The sequence below is a fragment of the Rousettus aegyptiacus genome, unplaced genomic scaffold, assembly GCF_014176215.1.
Source record: "Rousettus aegyptiacus isolate mRouAeg1 unplaced genomic scaffold, mRouAeg1.p scaffold_m13_p_13, whole genome shotgun sequence".
In the NCBI taxonomy this organism is placed as follows: domain Eukaryota; kingdom Metazoa; phylum Chordata; class Mammalia; order Chiroptera; family Pteropodidae; genus Rousettus; species Rousettus aegyptiacus.
In genome coordinates, this window is record NW_023416288.1 from 62,198,389 (window position 1) to 62,213,650 (window position 15,262).

At 39.4% G+C, this 15,262-nt stretch overlaps 1 protein-coding gene across 2 annotated transcripts; it reads left to right on the forward strand.

Moving 5' to 3' along the window:
- Positions 1 to 556: 556 nt before the first annotated feature.
- Positions 557 to 14,434, forward strand: ZC3HC1 (zinc finger C3HC-type containing 1). 2 transcript variants are annotated; one of them, XM_016148714.2, is made up of 10 exons: positions 557 to 733; positions 2,577 to 2,688; positions 4,839 to 4,989; positions 5,530 to 5,613; positions 8,462 to 8,589; positions 9,582 to 9,736; positions 10,475 to 10,718; positions 11,074 to 11,286; positions 11,701 to 11,907; positions 14,013 to 14,434. In XM_016148714.2, exons 1-10 carry the CDS (start codon positions 588 to 590, stop codon positions 14,079 to 14,081), a joined length of 1,509 nt encoding a protein of 502 aa, XP_016004200.2. In that variant the 5' UTR covers positions 557 to 587; the 3' UTR covers positions 14,082 to 14,434. The 2 variants fall into 2 exon arrangements, with proteins under 2 accessions (XP_016004200.2, XP_036086808.1); XM_036230915.1 differs by having other exon boundaries at positions 697 to 761.
- Positions 14,435 to 15,262: the final 828 nt, after the last annotated feature.

Genomic DNA, 15,262 nt, shown 5'->3' on the forward strand with positions numbered 1-15,262 from the left:
TAGGAAAACGCATTTGTTTGATGTTTAAGTCCTCTAAGAACTACGTCTCCTTTGTTCACTGCTGTCATTGCTAGGCTAGCCCCTAGGGCAGCGTCAGGACACAATAAATATTTGTTGGACAAAGGAGTGTTCAGTAATGTCAATGCCACACACTTCTGAACCCACCCTCAACACGATTTCTACGGATTCAAATTATTTACTCTCAAGCGAGAGTTGCCAATTCCTCACTTGTAAAAAACGACATAATTTAGGAGGGCCATATAAGTTAATTACTTGAAGACTAAGTCGGGCTCCTTATCCCTGCTGAATTTGGAGAGACAGCGCTCTGAAAACTTTATCAGCCCAAATATGCTCGTGTATAAAGGAAATCATTAATTTAGGTTTAATCCTAAACACCTGAGCCCTCCCGTGGTGGTTTACCTTGTTCTACAATAGCCAAGAAGGGGTGGGCCCAGCATTCAAATTGGGCGTGCAGACGGCGTGAGCAAACGCGCGGCTCTCTGCCTGCCCAGGAGGATCTTAACCGCCCAGAACGGAAGTTCCTGAGCCTTCAAACCCGCGGGGAAGCAACTCGGCAACGGACCAACATGGCGGCGCCCAGTGAGGGCTCTGCGTTTGTCGCGGGGGTTGAAAAGAATTGGGGTGTCGTAGCTCGCTCCCCAGAAGCTACTCCACAGAAAATACGTCAGCTTATAGATGAGGGGATTGCTCCAGAAGAGGGAGGCGCTGAAGCGTGAGTTCGCGAGTCTACGCTTGGTTCGGCACTGGCAAACCGGAGAGGGTTTGGGGAACGCAGGCCTGGAGGGGATCCTCTGGGTCAGCGACTCGGGTGGTGAGGATGGCTTTGTCCTGCGATCTGAAAGAGTGTGGGGTTACTACGCTTAGTCGGCCTTAATTTCCTCGGGCTGTGCTGGATTTCGTCTCAATGGGCGGAATTTTGCCATAAGTCAGGTTTTGGCGGGGAAGGAAAAAAATAGGACTTCTAAGTATGCGCACCTGAACTCTTAGTTGGGCTTCTTAATATTTTTTGAGCCCTAGACACCTTTGGCGGCCTGGTAAAGCTCATGAACCCCATCTCAGAATAATATTTTTATGTATAATGTATAAAGTAAATTAATGTATAAAGTAATGTAAAAGTAAATTAGGATTATAAAGTTAATCAATTACTTTGGAATACAGTTATCAATTACTTTGGAATACAGCTTCTTTATTAAAGTTAAATGCTATCTAGTCATAGATCTGTTAGCTACCACAATTTTGAAGTAGCGATAAGCATACATGGTATTTCAAAACGTGTGTAACAACCGTAATGCGGTGACCGAATATCTGTAATTTCCATTTGTGACAAATTCACAGGTACTACTGATGCTAAATGGTTTTATTTATTACCCATAATTGAAGGAAATGCTAAATTTCAGTTATAGGTTAGTAAAATGTCTTTTTTTTTTTCCGTCTAAGTGTATGAATCCTCTGAATTTTTCCAAGAATTACACCTCTCTGAGGCTCTCTGTAACTCTTTGAAAGGGACTGTAACACAATAAATTTCTTTTGAGTTATAATAGTTGTATTCCTGTTTCCAGGCAGTATTGAAATGCCTTTCACTGAAAACAAGAGAATTATTTTTTCTGTTTTTTTCTCTCTGAATTTTTTTCATCAAATTGCCTAAAGATCTTTACTTTAATTAGAATTTTCAAATTATGACTTCTTTGGGGAGGAGTGGAGGAGTGGGTATCAAGGGTTGATCCAGGTGGAACTATCAAGGTTGTCTATTCTGCTTTTAAAAGAATTACATTTCTAAGGTGGTTCAAATTAAATAATGCATAGAAACCTGGAGTCATATTTTGTGTTTACTGAAGTTAGGCAAAATATTGTTGGTAAGCAGTGAGTGAACTAGAGGAATAGTTTGTCCATATAGGTTCAGTAGAGTACTATGGAGATAGAAGTTGCTTGCAACTTAAGTATGGCCAAACTGTAAAGTAATTTGAATGCCAAACTGAAGAGTTTGGCTTCTATTTAGTAAGCACAGTTGTACCTCAGTACCAAGGGGGATTGGTTCCGGGAACCCCTTCAGATACCAAAATCCTTGCTTAGATCCCTTATATAAAATGAGGTAGTATTCGCATATGACCTATGCACCTCCTCCTGTATACTTTAAATCATCTCTAGAATTCTTGTAATAGCAAATACAATGTAAACATTTGTTATACTGAATTCTTTAAGGAATAATGACAAGAAAAAAGTCTACATGTTCAGTGTTGGGGCAACCATCGTAGGCCTAAGTACATAGTTCATGCCAGCAAACACATAACATTTCCCCGCCCCCCCTTCCCCTTGAATATTTTATATCTGCAGTTGGTTGAATCCACGGATGTAGAACCCATGGATCCAGGGGGTGGACTGTATCGTGAACATTGAAATGTTAAACAGAGGCATAACATGACTAAAATGATTTTTGGAAGGGTTAAAATCCAGTGTGGTGTGATTGATGATATGAAGTGCAGAGAAGCTGGATACAAAGTGTTTAGGCAGAGTGATGCCATGAGAGGATTACTAACAGCTCTGCCACTTTATTTTAGGAAGGATACATCTTCCACATTCCAGTCAGTTAATGGATCACCCCAAGCAGAACAACCTCCATTGGAATCTACAAGCAAAGAAGCCTTCTTTAGTAGAGTGGAAACATTTTCTATATCCTTTTTTAGTTCTTGCCATCCAAACTTAATGTTTTTGAGACTATACTACACTTCCTGTCTCTTTCTAGATTTTCCTCTGTATATCAGGTATCTATTACTGTAGTTGTTACTTAACCTAAAACTTAGTCACCTAAAAACAAGAATCACATATCTCACAGTTCCTGTGGATCTGGAATCCAGCTACAACCTAACTGAGTTCTCTGCCTCAGGGTCTCTCACAGGCTGCAAATAAGGTGTGGGCTGGGGCTGCACCTGTCTTGGAAGGATCCACTTCCAAGGTCATGTGGTTTTTGGCAGGGTTCATTTCCTTGTGGCTGTTGGATTGAGGGTCTTAGTTCTGTATTGATCATTGGCCAGAGCCCTCCCTATTACTTACTACATGGGCCTCTCCCCTGGGACAGTTCACAACATGGCAGCTGGCTTCCCCTCAGAGTAAGTAAGCAAGACAGAACCAGACAGAAGCTAGCCTCTTTGTAACCTAAGCTCAGAAATGACATCCATCACTTTTGCCATTTCCTGTTCACAAGAATGATTTTTTTTTTTCTAATTTAAAACAATTGTAGACTTACAGAAAAGTCTCAAAGGTTACAAAAAATTTCTGAGAACTTGAAAGTTGCCAAAGTGATACCTCAAATAAGATATATCCTACAAATAAGGACTTTCTCCTATTTAACCACAATGTAACCATCAAAATCAGGGAATTCACATAAATTACTACCTTCTAACTTTCAGACCCCAATTATGTCATCAGTTATCCCAATAATATTCTTTATAGCAAAAGGATACAATTGAAAATCCTGTTTGAATTTCATGATCTTGATACTTTTGAAGATTACGGGCCAGTTATTTGTGGATCGTATCAGTTCACATTCGTTTGACATTTCCTCGTGATTAGATTCAGGTAATGCAGAAGTATCACAAGTGGTACAGTGTTCTCATTGCATCCTGTCAGGTTGCACATGGTTTTGATTTATCCCTTTACTAGCAGTGATCATCTTGATTATTCGATAAAGGGATTGTCTGTCAGTCTTCATTGTCGAGTAACTCCTTTATAATTAAAAATTGTGGAGAAGTGCTTTGAAACTGTATAAATATCCCATTCCTCATCAAACTGTGTAATTTCTTTATTTGTAGCAGCATGGGCTCATGATTCCTTTTTTATTCAGTGGGTTATAATTCATTCCTATAATATATTTTGATACTCTAGTTCTCCCATGGACTAATTTTTTATTTTAATACAGTATTTAAAACCATTTCCTTTTGTTCTTATTAATTGATCACCACTCTAGATATGATAATCATTTATTTAATTTAAACAATTAAGTTATTTGAGTTTATTCTAGATAGTCCCAGTTCATTTAATATTTACGTCTAAATTCTATTTTCTAGGCTTCGGTCCTTTTGTTGATACTGGAATGTGTTCAAATTCCCATATTCCTTACAAAAATATAGAACCTTCCTGCATCTTTCATATTTTATCCTTTTCCTCCTTGTGCTCAGTAAAATAAGAGCTCTTTGGGTAAAATATAAAGAGCCTAGAGTTGAATATTAAAGATCAACATCATAGGACATTTCCCAGCACATACTTAGAGATGCTCTTGATGCCCTCAGCCTATTTAAAACACATTACACACACACACACACACACATTAGTACATAATAATCAAATTTTGGACAGAAGGGATAATGAAGAATATTTTTATTTTTTTATTCTATGGAAGGTAAAAGTAGATGTGGTATAATAGGAGAACATAGATGAGTGGTGGAAAATATTTCTGCTCATCTGGCTTTCACCATGCCTTATTACTTAGGCATTCCGCTAATGTTTTTAAATCCCTAGTGTTTCATCTTAGGTGGACGTGAATAGCTTCTATACGTCATTCCACACCAATGTTTAAACATATAAAATACATAGGACATGCTAGAGAAAAAGTTTATAACTTTTTCCCTCTGCTTATTACTCAGATGACCTTCATCATTTTGTGATGTGCCTGTGCTTAAGCCTAGTTTTAACACTTTTTCTTCCGGCTTCACCCCTCAGTTTAATGTTTTTATTCCTATATGCATAAAGAATGAGTGAAAGCTTTAGTTTCTGTCTTAATCATTCTGACATACTTGCAGGGCTGTTTTTCTTAACATGAATACTCTTTGAAATGGGCAGGTAAGCCCCCCGAGCTGTCTCCACTTGTCTGTGCAAAATATGGCTGGGTCACCGTTGAGTGTGATATGCTCAAGTGCTCCAGCTGTCAAGCTTTCCTCTGTGCCAGTTTACAGTCAGCTTTTGATTTCGACAGGTGTAAGTATAAAGTGTAAATTATATTTTTCTCCATATTCAAAGATTACTAGCTTTTCTGAAAAGACCAGTCACTTATTTGATCAAAAATGTGTACTATTATATATAATAAGGTGAATTTGTGATTGTCTTCACCCTAATTATTAGCTTTAGTCATTGCCTTTTTAAAAAACCTAAGCTACTTTAGAGTGAACCTGACTTCATGTGCTCTGGGAAATTAACAGTATGTTTATTTACTTTTCGGTTCCAAAATTTACCCTTAGGCAAAGAGAGAGCTTTAGTGAGAGCTCACACTTCAGAATGCCCTCCTTATAGGATGCATGGTAACCTCTTGGTTATTGATCTTAGGACCTTGATTTAGAACTTGTTATGTAGGAAATATTAAGATGACGCAATTGCTAATATTTTTATATATTTTTAAATTCTCTTAGTTTTTTTTTTTAATTTTTTTTTAGTTGTATCTATACTCTTAAAGGTTCTTTGCCTTTGGATTTTGCATCTATATAGTCTTTTTAAAGGCATTGCTACCTATGTGGGTTTCAGATAAGGAACGATGTGCCGAGCTGAAGAAAGCCTTGTGTACTGCCCACGAGAAGTTCTGTTTCTGGCCAGACAGCCCCTCTCCAGGTACTTATTTCGGAGATTTCTCATTTATCCTGTCCTCTTGGTCATTGCACTTCTAATGTTATTTCTTTGTGAAAGTCTAATCTCTGAGGTTCTCGTACTTCCTTTCTATTTGTACTTTTCAAGAAGAACTAACTTCCATCCATTCATGTTATGTTACTGCTTAACTTTATTAAGTTCATTTGACATGCCAAAGGCTTGGCCTTGCATGCATTATCCCATTTAATCCTCACTGGGGCCCTGGGAGGTAGACATTATCAACCCAATTTTTGGGGGTGAGGAAACTAAGAATCAGAAGTCTTAAAAACAACTAGTAAGTCATAAGTAGGGTTTTATCTGATTTCAAACTCTCTGCTTTTTCTACCAGTACAAGCAGCCCTGTGTTCTACCACAGCTTCCTTTGGTGCAATAATGGCACAAGTGCAGTTAAACAGTTGCTAAAGAGTCACAGAAATCCCAAATAACAGTAATTATAGATCTATAGTTTATTACAGTAAAATGACACACTATAACAACATCGGAATAAAGGAGACATCGCAGTCAAAGACTGCCCCACAGTGGTCTGCATCAGCCAGGCTCTATAGGGCACTCTCTTGAATCAAGAACCACTGATGTGCACAAAATGCTATAGAACAAGGGAGCCAAAAATGTAGTCTCAAGTGGGATCTTTTTATATTTTGCTGGTCACATAGGCGTATTCCTGCTCTGTAACCAGCCTCAGCAGCAGCGTCCTCTGTGGGACTCACTAAGACCAGGCACAGAGCTCTTAGGGCTCATGGTTACAAAGCAACATTATCTTTCCATGTATTTCATGCTTGACCCCAGATCAGTGCCATGCAGGTATATTTTTTCAGTAGGACAGCTCAGGCTGATTCCAGGGTCACTGATGCCGTGGAATATTCCATGAATGACCACTAAGAGGAAAAATTGGATTGAAAGTGACCACAGAGTGCCATCTACTAATAAACGAAGAGGTAATAGGAAAGAGATTATTAAGAAGTAACATTTTTAAAGTGAAAATGACTGTATAACAGGATTTCCTACGTTCGGCTTTGCTTTTTCATTGTGTAGTACAACAAAACTCAGTCCTTCGAGGATTCGAATTCATCTAGGGCCAGTGCACTCAGCCTAAGTTTTTAAGAGTCTGCCTAGAGCTTTGTTGGTGGTTCTCAACACCATTTTCTTGACCCTGTTCGTAACTGCAGCTACCACCTACTTGGAAACTTCCAACTCCTATCCAGATCTTTATTTTGACCTTAATTTATATTTCGAACTACCTTCTACACAGTTCTACTTAATATCTTGCAGGTACCTGGAACTCAACACAAAGAAAATGGAATCTCTATCTAATACTTAAAACTTGTTTCTCTAACATTTTCTTCATCTTGGTAAATAGTGCTGACCTTCTCCAGTTATCCTAGCCAGAAACCTGGAAGTCACCTTAGAAGTCTTTCCCTATTATCACCATCAGGTTCTATATCTTTCTGCCTCTTAAATAGATCAAATATGACCTTCTAGTTATACCATCCTTTGTTTTGGTTCTTTAACATTCAAAAGACTTGTGTGGAGAAAGGAACACTCACAAGTACTCATTAACTTTATTAAGTGTGTCTAATAATTCGAAGGTAATATTTTTCTAACATTAACTAGTAATTACAAACTAAATTAAATCCCATTAAACATTTTAAATTACAATTACTAATTTACTACAACTAATTGTTTTGGCCAAACACTAAAATATATAAAATATTCACATGTTAATTATGAAACATATTTAAACTTACATTAAAACATTTTCATGATGAGTTTAATTTCTTCTCTGTTTACTCTTTTACCTGCATAAGTTTGTACTAGTACTTTCTTAGGATTGTGACTATTAGGCCAAACCCCAAATTAGAAGATGATCAGAAAGGTGTTGGAACCTGATTTCTTCTCCCAGGTTATGTCAAACCTGGGCCACTGGTCATCAGAACATAATTTTTTATTGTTAAACCTCACTCGGTTTTTTAAAGTCCATATCTTTCCCATTGATTTTAGATTTTTTTTCCTAATTTTTTTTTTTTTTTAGGTGAGGCAACCCTTAGTTGACCTCACAGATTACAAAGACCTTGTCAGCTTACAATCCCTTATTTTTTTATTTTTTATGCCTATAGCACCTGGTCTTCCTAGGTGGTCTCCATTCAAGTACTAACCAGGCCCAACCCTGCTTAGCTTCCAAGATCAGATGTAGATTTTAGATTTTTATCACCCGACTTTTCTTATATAATTAAATTGATGAAGTGTTTTGACATATTTGGTTACTTGCAACAACTTTAAATAATTTGATAATATTTAATATTATTGAGGCCAAAGTCTGGTTGCTAATGATACAATAAGTGGTAGATAAAAGTGTTGCTGTTACTGCCTTTGGGCCCCTTTTAATATCAAAAGTGGAAAAATTTTAAACAGCCTTATTGAGGTATAATTGACACAAAAATGCACATATTTAGGTATACAGTGTCATAAATTTTGACATATTTTTACACATGAAGCCATATTTGTACTACATTTCCATCGAATATTAGGAGTTTATATTCATTTTTCCTATTTAATGCTGTGTATTAGTCCACTCAATTTTTTTAAGGAGGCTTCATTGATAACTGAGTTTTACACAATCGATGCTCCTAATCTCTGTTGAGACTCACCTTTGTAAACATAATCACAAAAGTATCATCAAAGCCCCATGAAAAAAGTCAGTAATTTCTTACTAGCATCAAATGTCTTATCAATTGCACATATCCCCTGTTGATTTAGTACATTTTTTATTTAACAATTTATGCCAATATAATCATCCAGTTTATTTTTTTCACAGATAGATTTGGGATGTTACCCTTGGATGAGCCTGCTGTTCTCATTAGTGAATTCCTAGATCGTTTTCAAAGCCTTTGTCACTTGGACCTCCAGCTTCCTTCCCTGAGGCCAGAGGACTTGAAAATTATGGTGAGTTTTTCTTGACTAGCCTACAGTGGGCTCCTGTTGTCACCAGCATTTGTATATGAAACATTTCTTTTAATGACAAGAGGGTGCAGATTGCTATGAAGGGAACTACTGGTTTGTCTCTCAACTGACCTTTTTCAGTTTCTGCCAGAGAGGTGACTATTGAGGGTTTAATTTAAGTAAATGTGTTACAGATAAACTTTCAGATATAATTCTCTAAATGGCGTAAGTTCAATTTTATCCTGATTTGTTACTTAAACTCTTTCACAGAAAATACTGAAATGTCACTTCATGTGGTTTATTGCATACTATTTCCCAAAGAAGTGCTAGAGGTGGAAGTTATAAACTCCCTCCTCTTTTGGGAATAGAAATTTTGAAATGCTCTGGCCCATCTGTACTTTGAGTGTTGACTGTCCCATAATAGATACTTGTGAAAACAAGCTTTGCTGTATGAAATGCAAACTGGTGTTTTGCTCCTTCAGGCTGAGGGGCATGGATTTTAGCACCAAACTATTAACCCCTGATGCCTGTTATAAATTTCACCTTGTCCCTAGCCAAGGCAACTTTTTTTCACCCTGTCTTAGTTCTTTAATATTCTTAGATCAAAAATAAAGACTTTGGCAGGCTCTGTTGTTTAGTCAGTGTTGGGCCAAGATATAAACAGTAACCTATTTTCATTATTTGGGTTTGAAGTTTACAGGTTTCAGAGAAAGTCTGCAATTGGTAAATTGAAAACAAGTTAGTACTAAGAAAAAGTATGGTAATTCCAGGAAAACTGCTACCTCTTTCAGACAGCAGATGCAGGGCAATTCAGAAAGCACGTGTGATACCTTAGCCCAGGCCTAGAAGGAAGTGTTCTCTAATGAAGAAACTATTTCCATGCCTGTCATTTCTGTCATGATTTTTGCCTTGTATCATCTAGATACATCAGTATATATAACTTTTCTTTTCTTGGTGGTTGAAACTTTAAGCTTTTTACCTTGGTTCCTTTGTAGAGCTTGACAGAAGACAAGATCAGTCTTCTCCTGCACCTGCTTGAAGATGAACTTAATCACCAAACTGATGAAAGAAAAACTGCCACCAAACTAGGCACAGATATCCAAGTCCACGTCACTGCCTGTATTCTCTCTGTTTGTGGCTGGGCGTGTAGGTTAGTGAGCAGATTTGCCTGGGGACATGAACTGTGATATTATACACCCAGATATGTTAGTCACTAATAGTAGTTAGAGATCACATGGTGTTTCCTGTGAGAAAACAGAGACAAAGAGAAACTGAAGATGGAGGGTGGGCGGTAAGAATCAGTGACAAAACCAGAATTAGAACACAGGAATTCCTGAACACACCTGCACTTCCTAGTTGAGAATTTGTGTTCCCACAAACAGTGAAGCCCCTTCCTATGTTCAGAAAGGAAGAAAAATCAGTTCAGTTGATATAAACTACCAGAGGAAACACCAGCTGGAGTCTTCTGGGCTCCCATGTTGGAGTCTTCTGTGCCCCCAGGTGCTGAATTAGGCATAGACCGCCTCTAAGATAGAAGGCTATCACAACCAATCTTGATTCACTTTACTATGTTTCCTATGGTAGATTAAGGAATAATTTTCATTTAAAAGAGAAAAAGTTTTAAGTGAGACAGGGAAATTTATAAAACATAACCTTTAAATAATCTTGCGGTAGAAGAACATACCAAGGCTCCTAGATATTTCTATAAAAATAAGTGACAGAGAATGAAGTTGGGGTCCTGAGATCAGAGGACAGGGGTCCTGAGAAGCTGTCGTTCCTAGTCACTGGGCTGTTGTAGAGATCTGTTTGGTGAGATAAAGCATTACACTTAGTTCCTTGGAAATGTTACCCTTTGAGAAAACGTACTTTCTTTTCTGTTCTTACCTAGTTCTTCCTTGGAGCCCATGCAGCTCTCTCTGATAACATGTTCACAGTGCATGAGGAAGGTTGGGCTCTGGGGCTTCCAGCAGCTCGAGTCATCCATGGCTGACCTGGATTCGTCTTTTGGCCGGACCAGCTCCCCCATTCCAGGCCCTGAGGGGCGGCCGGAGCGCTTCCTTTTGGTGCCCGAGTCTCCTCGGAGGATGATGACTCGGAGCCAGGATGCCACGTTTTCCCCAGGCTCGGACCAGGTATAGACTTAATTGACTTGTTTGGGGTGGATGTTTTAAAAACCAGCATTCTTGCCAAAAGTTCTGTTGGTGGGAAACTTGGAAACTAGCTTAATTGGGTAGGCTTCGCTTCTAACCACATTGATCAGAATACCATGTAGTGGTTTTACTCTCCAGTTACAATGAGAAAGCTAAGTTTATTATTTTGTATAGAAATCTAATGTTCTTTGAAGAGTTTAGTTAAATAGATAGCTCAAAAACTAAATTCTTAGAGTTTAAACGCTGTAATACTGACTTTCACGTGCTTCTGGAACTATTTCTTCTGGCCGCAGTCATTAATAACACTGCGTACTTCGTTACCGCCTCTTTCCTTCAGGCTGAGAGGAGCCCAGCTCCCATCTTCTCCCGAACCCGGAGCGGGGACTCTTCCAGTCCTGTTGACCGTCCTGAGCCAGAGGCCGCTAGCCCCACCACCAGAACCCGCCCAGTGACCCGAAGCATGGGGACAGGAGACACGGCCGGCCTGGAGGTGCCATCTAGTCCTCTCCGGAGAGCCAAACGAGCTCGCCTCTGCTCCTCCAGCAGCTCAGTGAGTCCGCCAGCACGTGTGGAAGTCGCCTAGCCCACTGTGAAGGGTGGAGAAGTGGGCATGAGCCCGTCCCTGGGCCTGTGGCCATAAGTAGACCGTGTGTATAAATCTGAAGATGAGACAGTTGGGTGACCAAATGGAAAACAGTGCAGGGTTTTGTCGTTCGTTTCTTTGGGATGGATCCTGGAGAGGCGATAAACACTTCAGGCACATAGGACAGCAATGAGATGGGCGGACAGACCTGATAAGGTGGGGTTTGTTTGACACGAAGGGAGTGAATTTGAAAAGCAAGTGAGTAGTGCATTGAGGAGAGCATTAAACTAGAAACATGGGCCCTCTAAGTGTGGACTTGACACCTCTCTGAAGTCACGGAGCACCTCCCCTGCGTTAACACTCTTTCTCTTTCTCCCTCAGGACACATCCTCCCGAAGCTTCTTTGATCCCACCTCTCAGCACAGAGACTGGTGCCCCTGGGTGAATATCACACCTGGCAAGGAAACCAGAGAGAATGGTGAAACTGAGGTAGCTGCCAGCACTCCGGCAGAAGCGGGCTGGAAGTCAGTACTGAGCATCCTCTTGGCCAAGAAACAGTCTAACCAACCAGCAGAAACAGACTCTATGGTGAGATAAGGCGGCATCCTGATCATGTGCAGGGCTTGCTGTTTATAGGATGAGGAGCAGGACCTGGTCCCCTAATTATTAGCACCCTGCCTGCCCTCAGCTTTCATAAGTCAGGTAGATGCAGTCCGGTTTCATCCTAGAGAACAGGCCTGGAATTGGTTCAGTGTCTCTGCAGTTCAGCACATGGCATTCCATCAAATTCTGATAAATCCTTTCTCTCCTCAACTAAAATGACTCAGAGAAAAAGGAGTAGAGAAATAGAAAGAGATGAATAGGCAGCTGTTCTGGCCTCATGTTGCAGAACAGCTGCTTTTTCCATCAGTCGCTGTAACCTGGAGCCTGGCCAGTTAATTGTCTGCGCTCTGACACCAGCCTTACAACTTCATTCCTCTTGATGGGCTGCTCTGCAGTGCAGCCCCAGACCTGTGCGTTGATCCTCAGCTAACTATCGCAGCGATGACCACTGCTGGTTACAAATGTGGGGAAATGCCAGTCCATCATGACAGCTGAGAAAACAAGTCAAGTGTTCTCTCTGTGTAAAGGCCGGAAGTGATAGGGTGGGCATTAAGGAGTCGTGAAAGCTGGGTTCTCTTTCTCTTGTTGGCTCCTTCTCTAAGTTGCCTCATAGCCTGCTTGACATAAATACAATCATTTCTGACCTCTGTACCCTCCAAGGATAAAGTTAAATAATACTCAGCAACAGATGTTTATAAAAAGCATTCCCAGATTCATGGGAGGAACTACAGTGATACTAAAACCCCAAGAGTGTACATTCGTACTCTGAATAAATATATAGATAACGGTTTTCCAAGTTTTTTGCAGAAAAAGATCTGCGTTTTCCAACTCAAAAACTTGCAGATACATAAAACTATCTGAAGACAAATGTTTGACCCACCTCTTAAATTAGAGACATTAGATCTATCTTTGCACATAGATCTAGAGCCTCCTGAAATAGTGTACTGGCAGTTTTTATTAACTCCTCTCTGTCACTCATCACTAACAAGAAACGACACAGCACTTTTTTATTTATTTATTTTTTTGTAGTGGGAAAAGTAGGTCTTATAATTAGCCCTGCATTCCAGGACTTTTAAAATCTTTTTTAGGAGCTTGTCTTTTATCGTTCCTACAGCTGCCATGACTAGGAAATACAAAGCTTAATGAGGCTGTGGTAAAGGATCTTGATGTTAGAAAAAAGTTTATACTATTTTTCATCTTAAGTTTGTTTCAACTTTGTTACTTTACTAACTGAATTCCCCTCAGTCGAGCTCAAACTTTTCCCCCCTGAGCCTTTATTTTATTGAGACACTCATCCACAAAGAGGATAAGAAAACAGTGAAAGTGTCATCTTATGTTGGAAACAGGGGTAACTTAGTGAATTATCCTTTTGGATGTTATTTGTGCTCTCACTGAGACCCTAGGCTCTTTACTGTGACTCTCAAAGGCAGAGGAAACCAAGTGTTCTGACTTACTGAGAACATTTATCTTTTAGTGAATTGTTTGGTCGCCCTGTAACACCATTTTTCAGAATCTCAGAGCACTTCACAGTCATGATCAAGTGGCAGTCAGAGTCTTCCTATTATTAGCTCTGCTGGCTAATACATGAAGCTGAGAAGGCCAAGGTTATAATTTAAACTCTTAAGGGTCATTTAGCTTTATTTCTTGGCCTTGGACTATACTGTTAACCTCAGTGAGGCATCACGTAAATATGAGTCCTTGTTTACAAGAAATAATGAACCAGGGCCAATTCAGCATCACAGATGAGAAGCCACTGTAAAACGTGTGCCACACTATGGTGTGTCAGAAGTGTCATCCTCACATACAAAGATTAGGACAGATACGGATACTTGGAGAGAGGACATGAGCTGTATTTTCACTGCTCAGAGTGTGCTAGCAGGAATCTAACAAAAGAACACAAGCTTCTTGATTGTTAGTCTGGCTTTAAGCATATTATGTGTACCACTGCATAAAATTAACTTGTTTTACTCAATTCTAGACATATCTAGATCATTGTAGGAGAAATTTATAGACCAACCCTTAAAGCTGTTATGTATCTTTTGTCTATATAAAAGAATTTAATCTCTAATAATGAGCTTTTCTACCTATAGAGCCTGTCTGAGAAATCAAGGAAGGTATTCCGAATATTCCGGCAGTGGGAATCTTTATGCTCATCCTGAAGATACTTCAGCCCTTTCTGGAGAGAAGTAGAATGAGTGACTTTGAAAAATAAAGTCTGAATTCTCTTTTGATCAGCTGATCTCCGTTCTGGCTTAATCATAAGGAGCCCTGGCGCATTCAAAGGCAGTGAGTGCCACCGTCTGCATCTGACAGAGCGGAAACCTGTTCCCACACGGGGATGGACAGGGTGAGACACAGCAAGCCTGGTTCTGTTAAAGGAGTGTGCGGTTATGAGACTAGACGGAGGACCAAGGACTTGAGCACTTTGTGTCTTTAGAGTGAGGCAGTGTTATAAGGACTCATATCCCAACAATATGACACATGTGTTAATAAAATTTTTGTTAAAATTCTTTCTGCTGGAGAACTGTTTTCCCTCTTGCCTTCTGGGACTGAGACTGAGGAGAGACCAAGAAAACTTCAGTGGAGCAGCAGACAAAGTCAAAATTTTAGTTTTTCACTTGGCTACAAAGCTTAAAATTTATTTGTGATTGTAGTCAAAGAAGTATTCCTAAACCAGAGCCAAGGTGGTGTTCATTATGTCAGCAGGAATCTTCCGATGTGTTGCAATGAATGATAAGTTGATCATTTTCTCTCTTCACTTTGATAATAACAGAGTAAATGACTATCACGAGGGGAGGAAGACCCTATAGAAGAGACCTCTGTCTGTGCATCTTCTAATGCACAGCTCCCCTGACTGGGGCTCCCCTAGGCTTTCGCTGCTGGTGGTGAGCATCAGTCTCCATAGTAAAGGTGACCTGACCCATCTAAACAAGATAGCCCACTGATAAAGTGACCATGAAGGATAGAAAGTAGTTACTCTCTGAAGTGGCATATTTTCATAGTTGGTCAGTTTTATAACTCCATTTGTACTGAACTATTTTAAAGAAAATAATAGACATAATAGTCTACCTATGCTAAACTTTAGTTTACATCTCTAAAATACAGAACATTTTTCCTACATAATACACCCAACAAGAATTGATAATGCCTTAATATCATCTAATACCTAGTCCATGTTAAAAATGCCTGATTGTTCCCAAAATGTTTTTATATTCGATTCATCCAAACCAGGACCCAGTTCAAGATCACGGGTTGCATAAATCTCTTTGGTCTGAAGAGTCACTTTTATTTTCACATGTCAGATTTAAAATTTTTCATTTCCAATCCTGACTTTTTAAAG

What these genes read in the sequence shown, in the direction of transcription:
- ZC3HC1 (XM_016148714.2), top strand. Translation starts at nt 588, where the DNA reads ATGGCGGCGCCCAGTGAGGGCTCTGCGTTTGTCGCGGGGGTTGAAAAG. An exon ending in GTTTGTGGCTGGGCGTGTAG is followed by an intron (nt 9,737 to 10,474) that starts GTTAGTGAGCAG and finishes GTTCTTACCTAG; the next exon opens with TTCTTCCTTGGAGCCCATGC. An exon ending in CAGCAGAAACAGACTCTATG is followed by an intron (nt 11,908 to 14,012) that starts GTGAGATAAGGC and finishes TTCTACCTATAG; the next exon opens with AGCCTGTCTGAGAAATCAAG.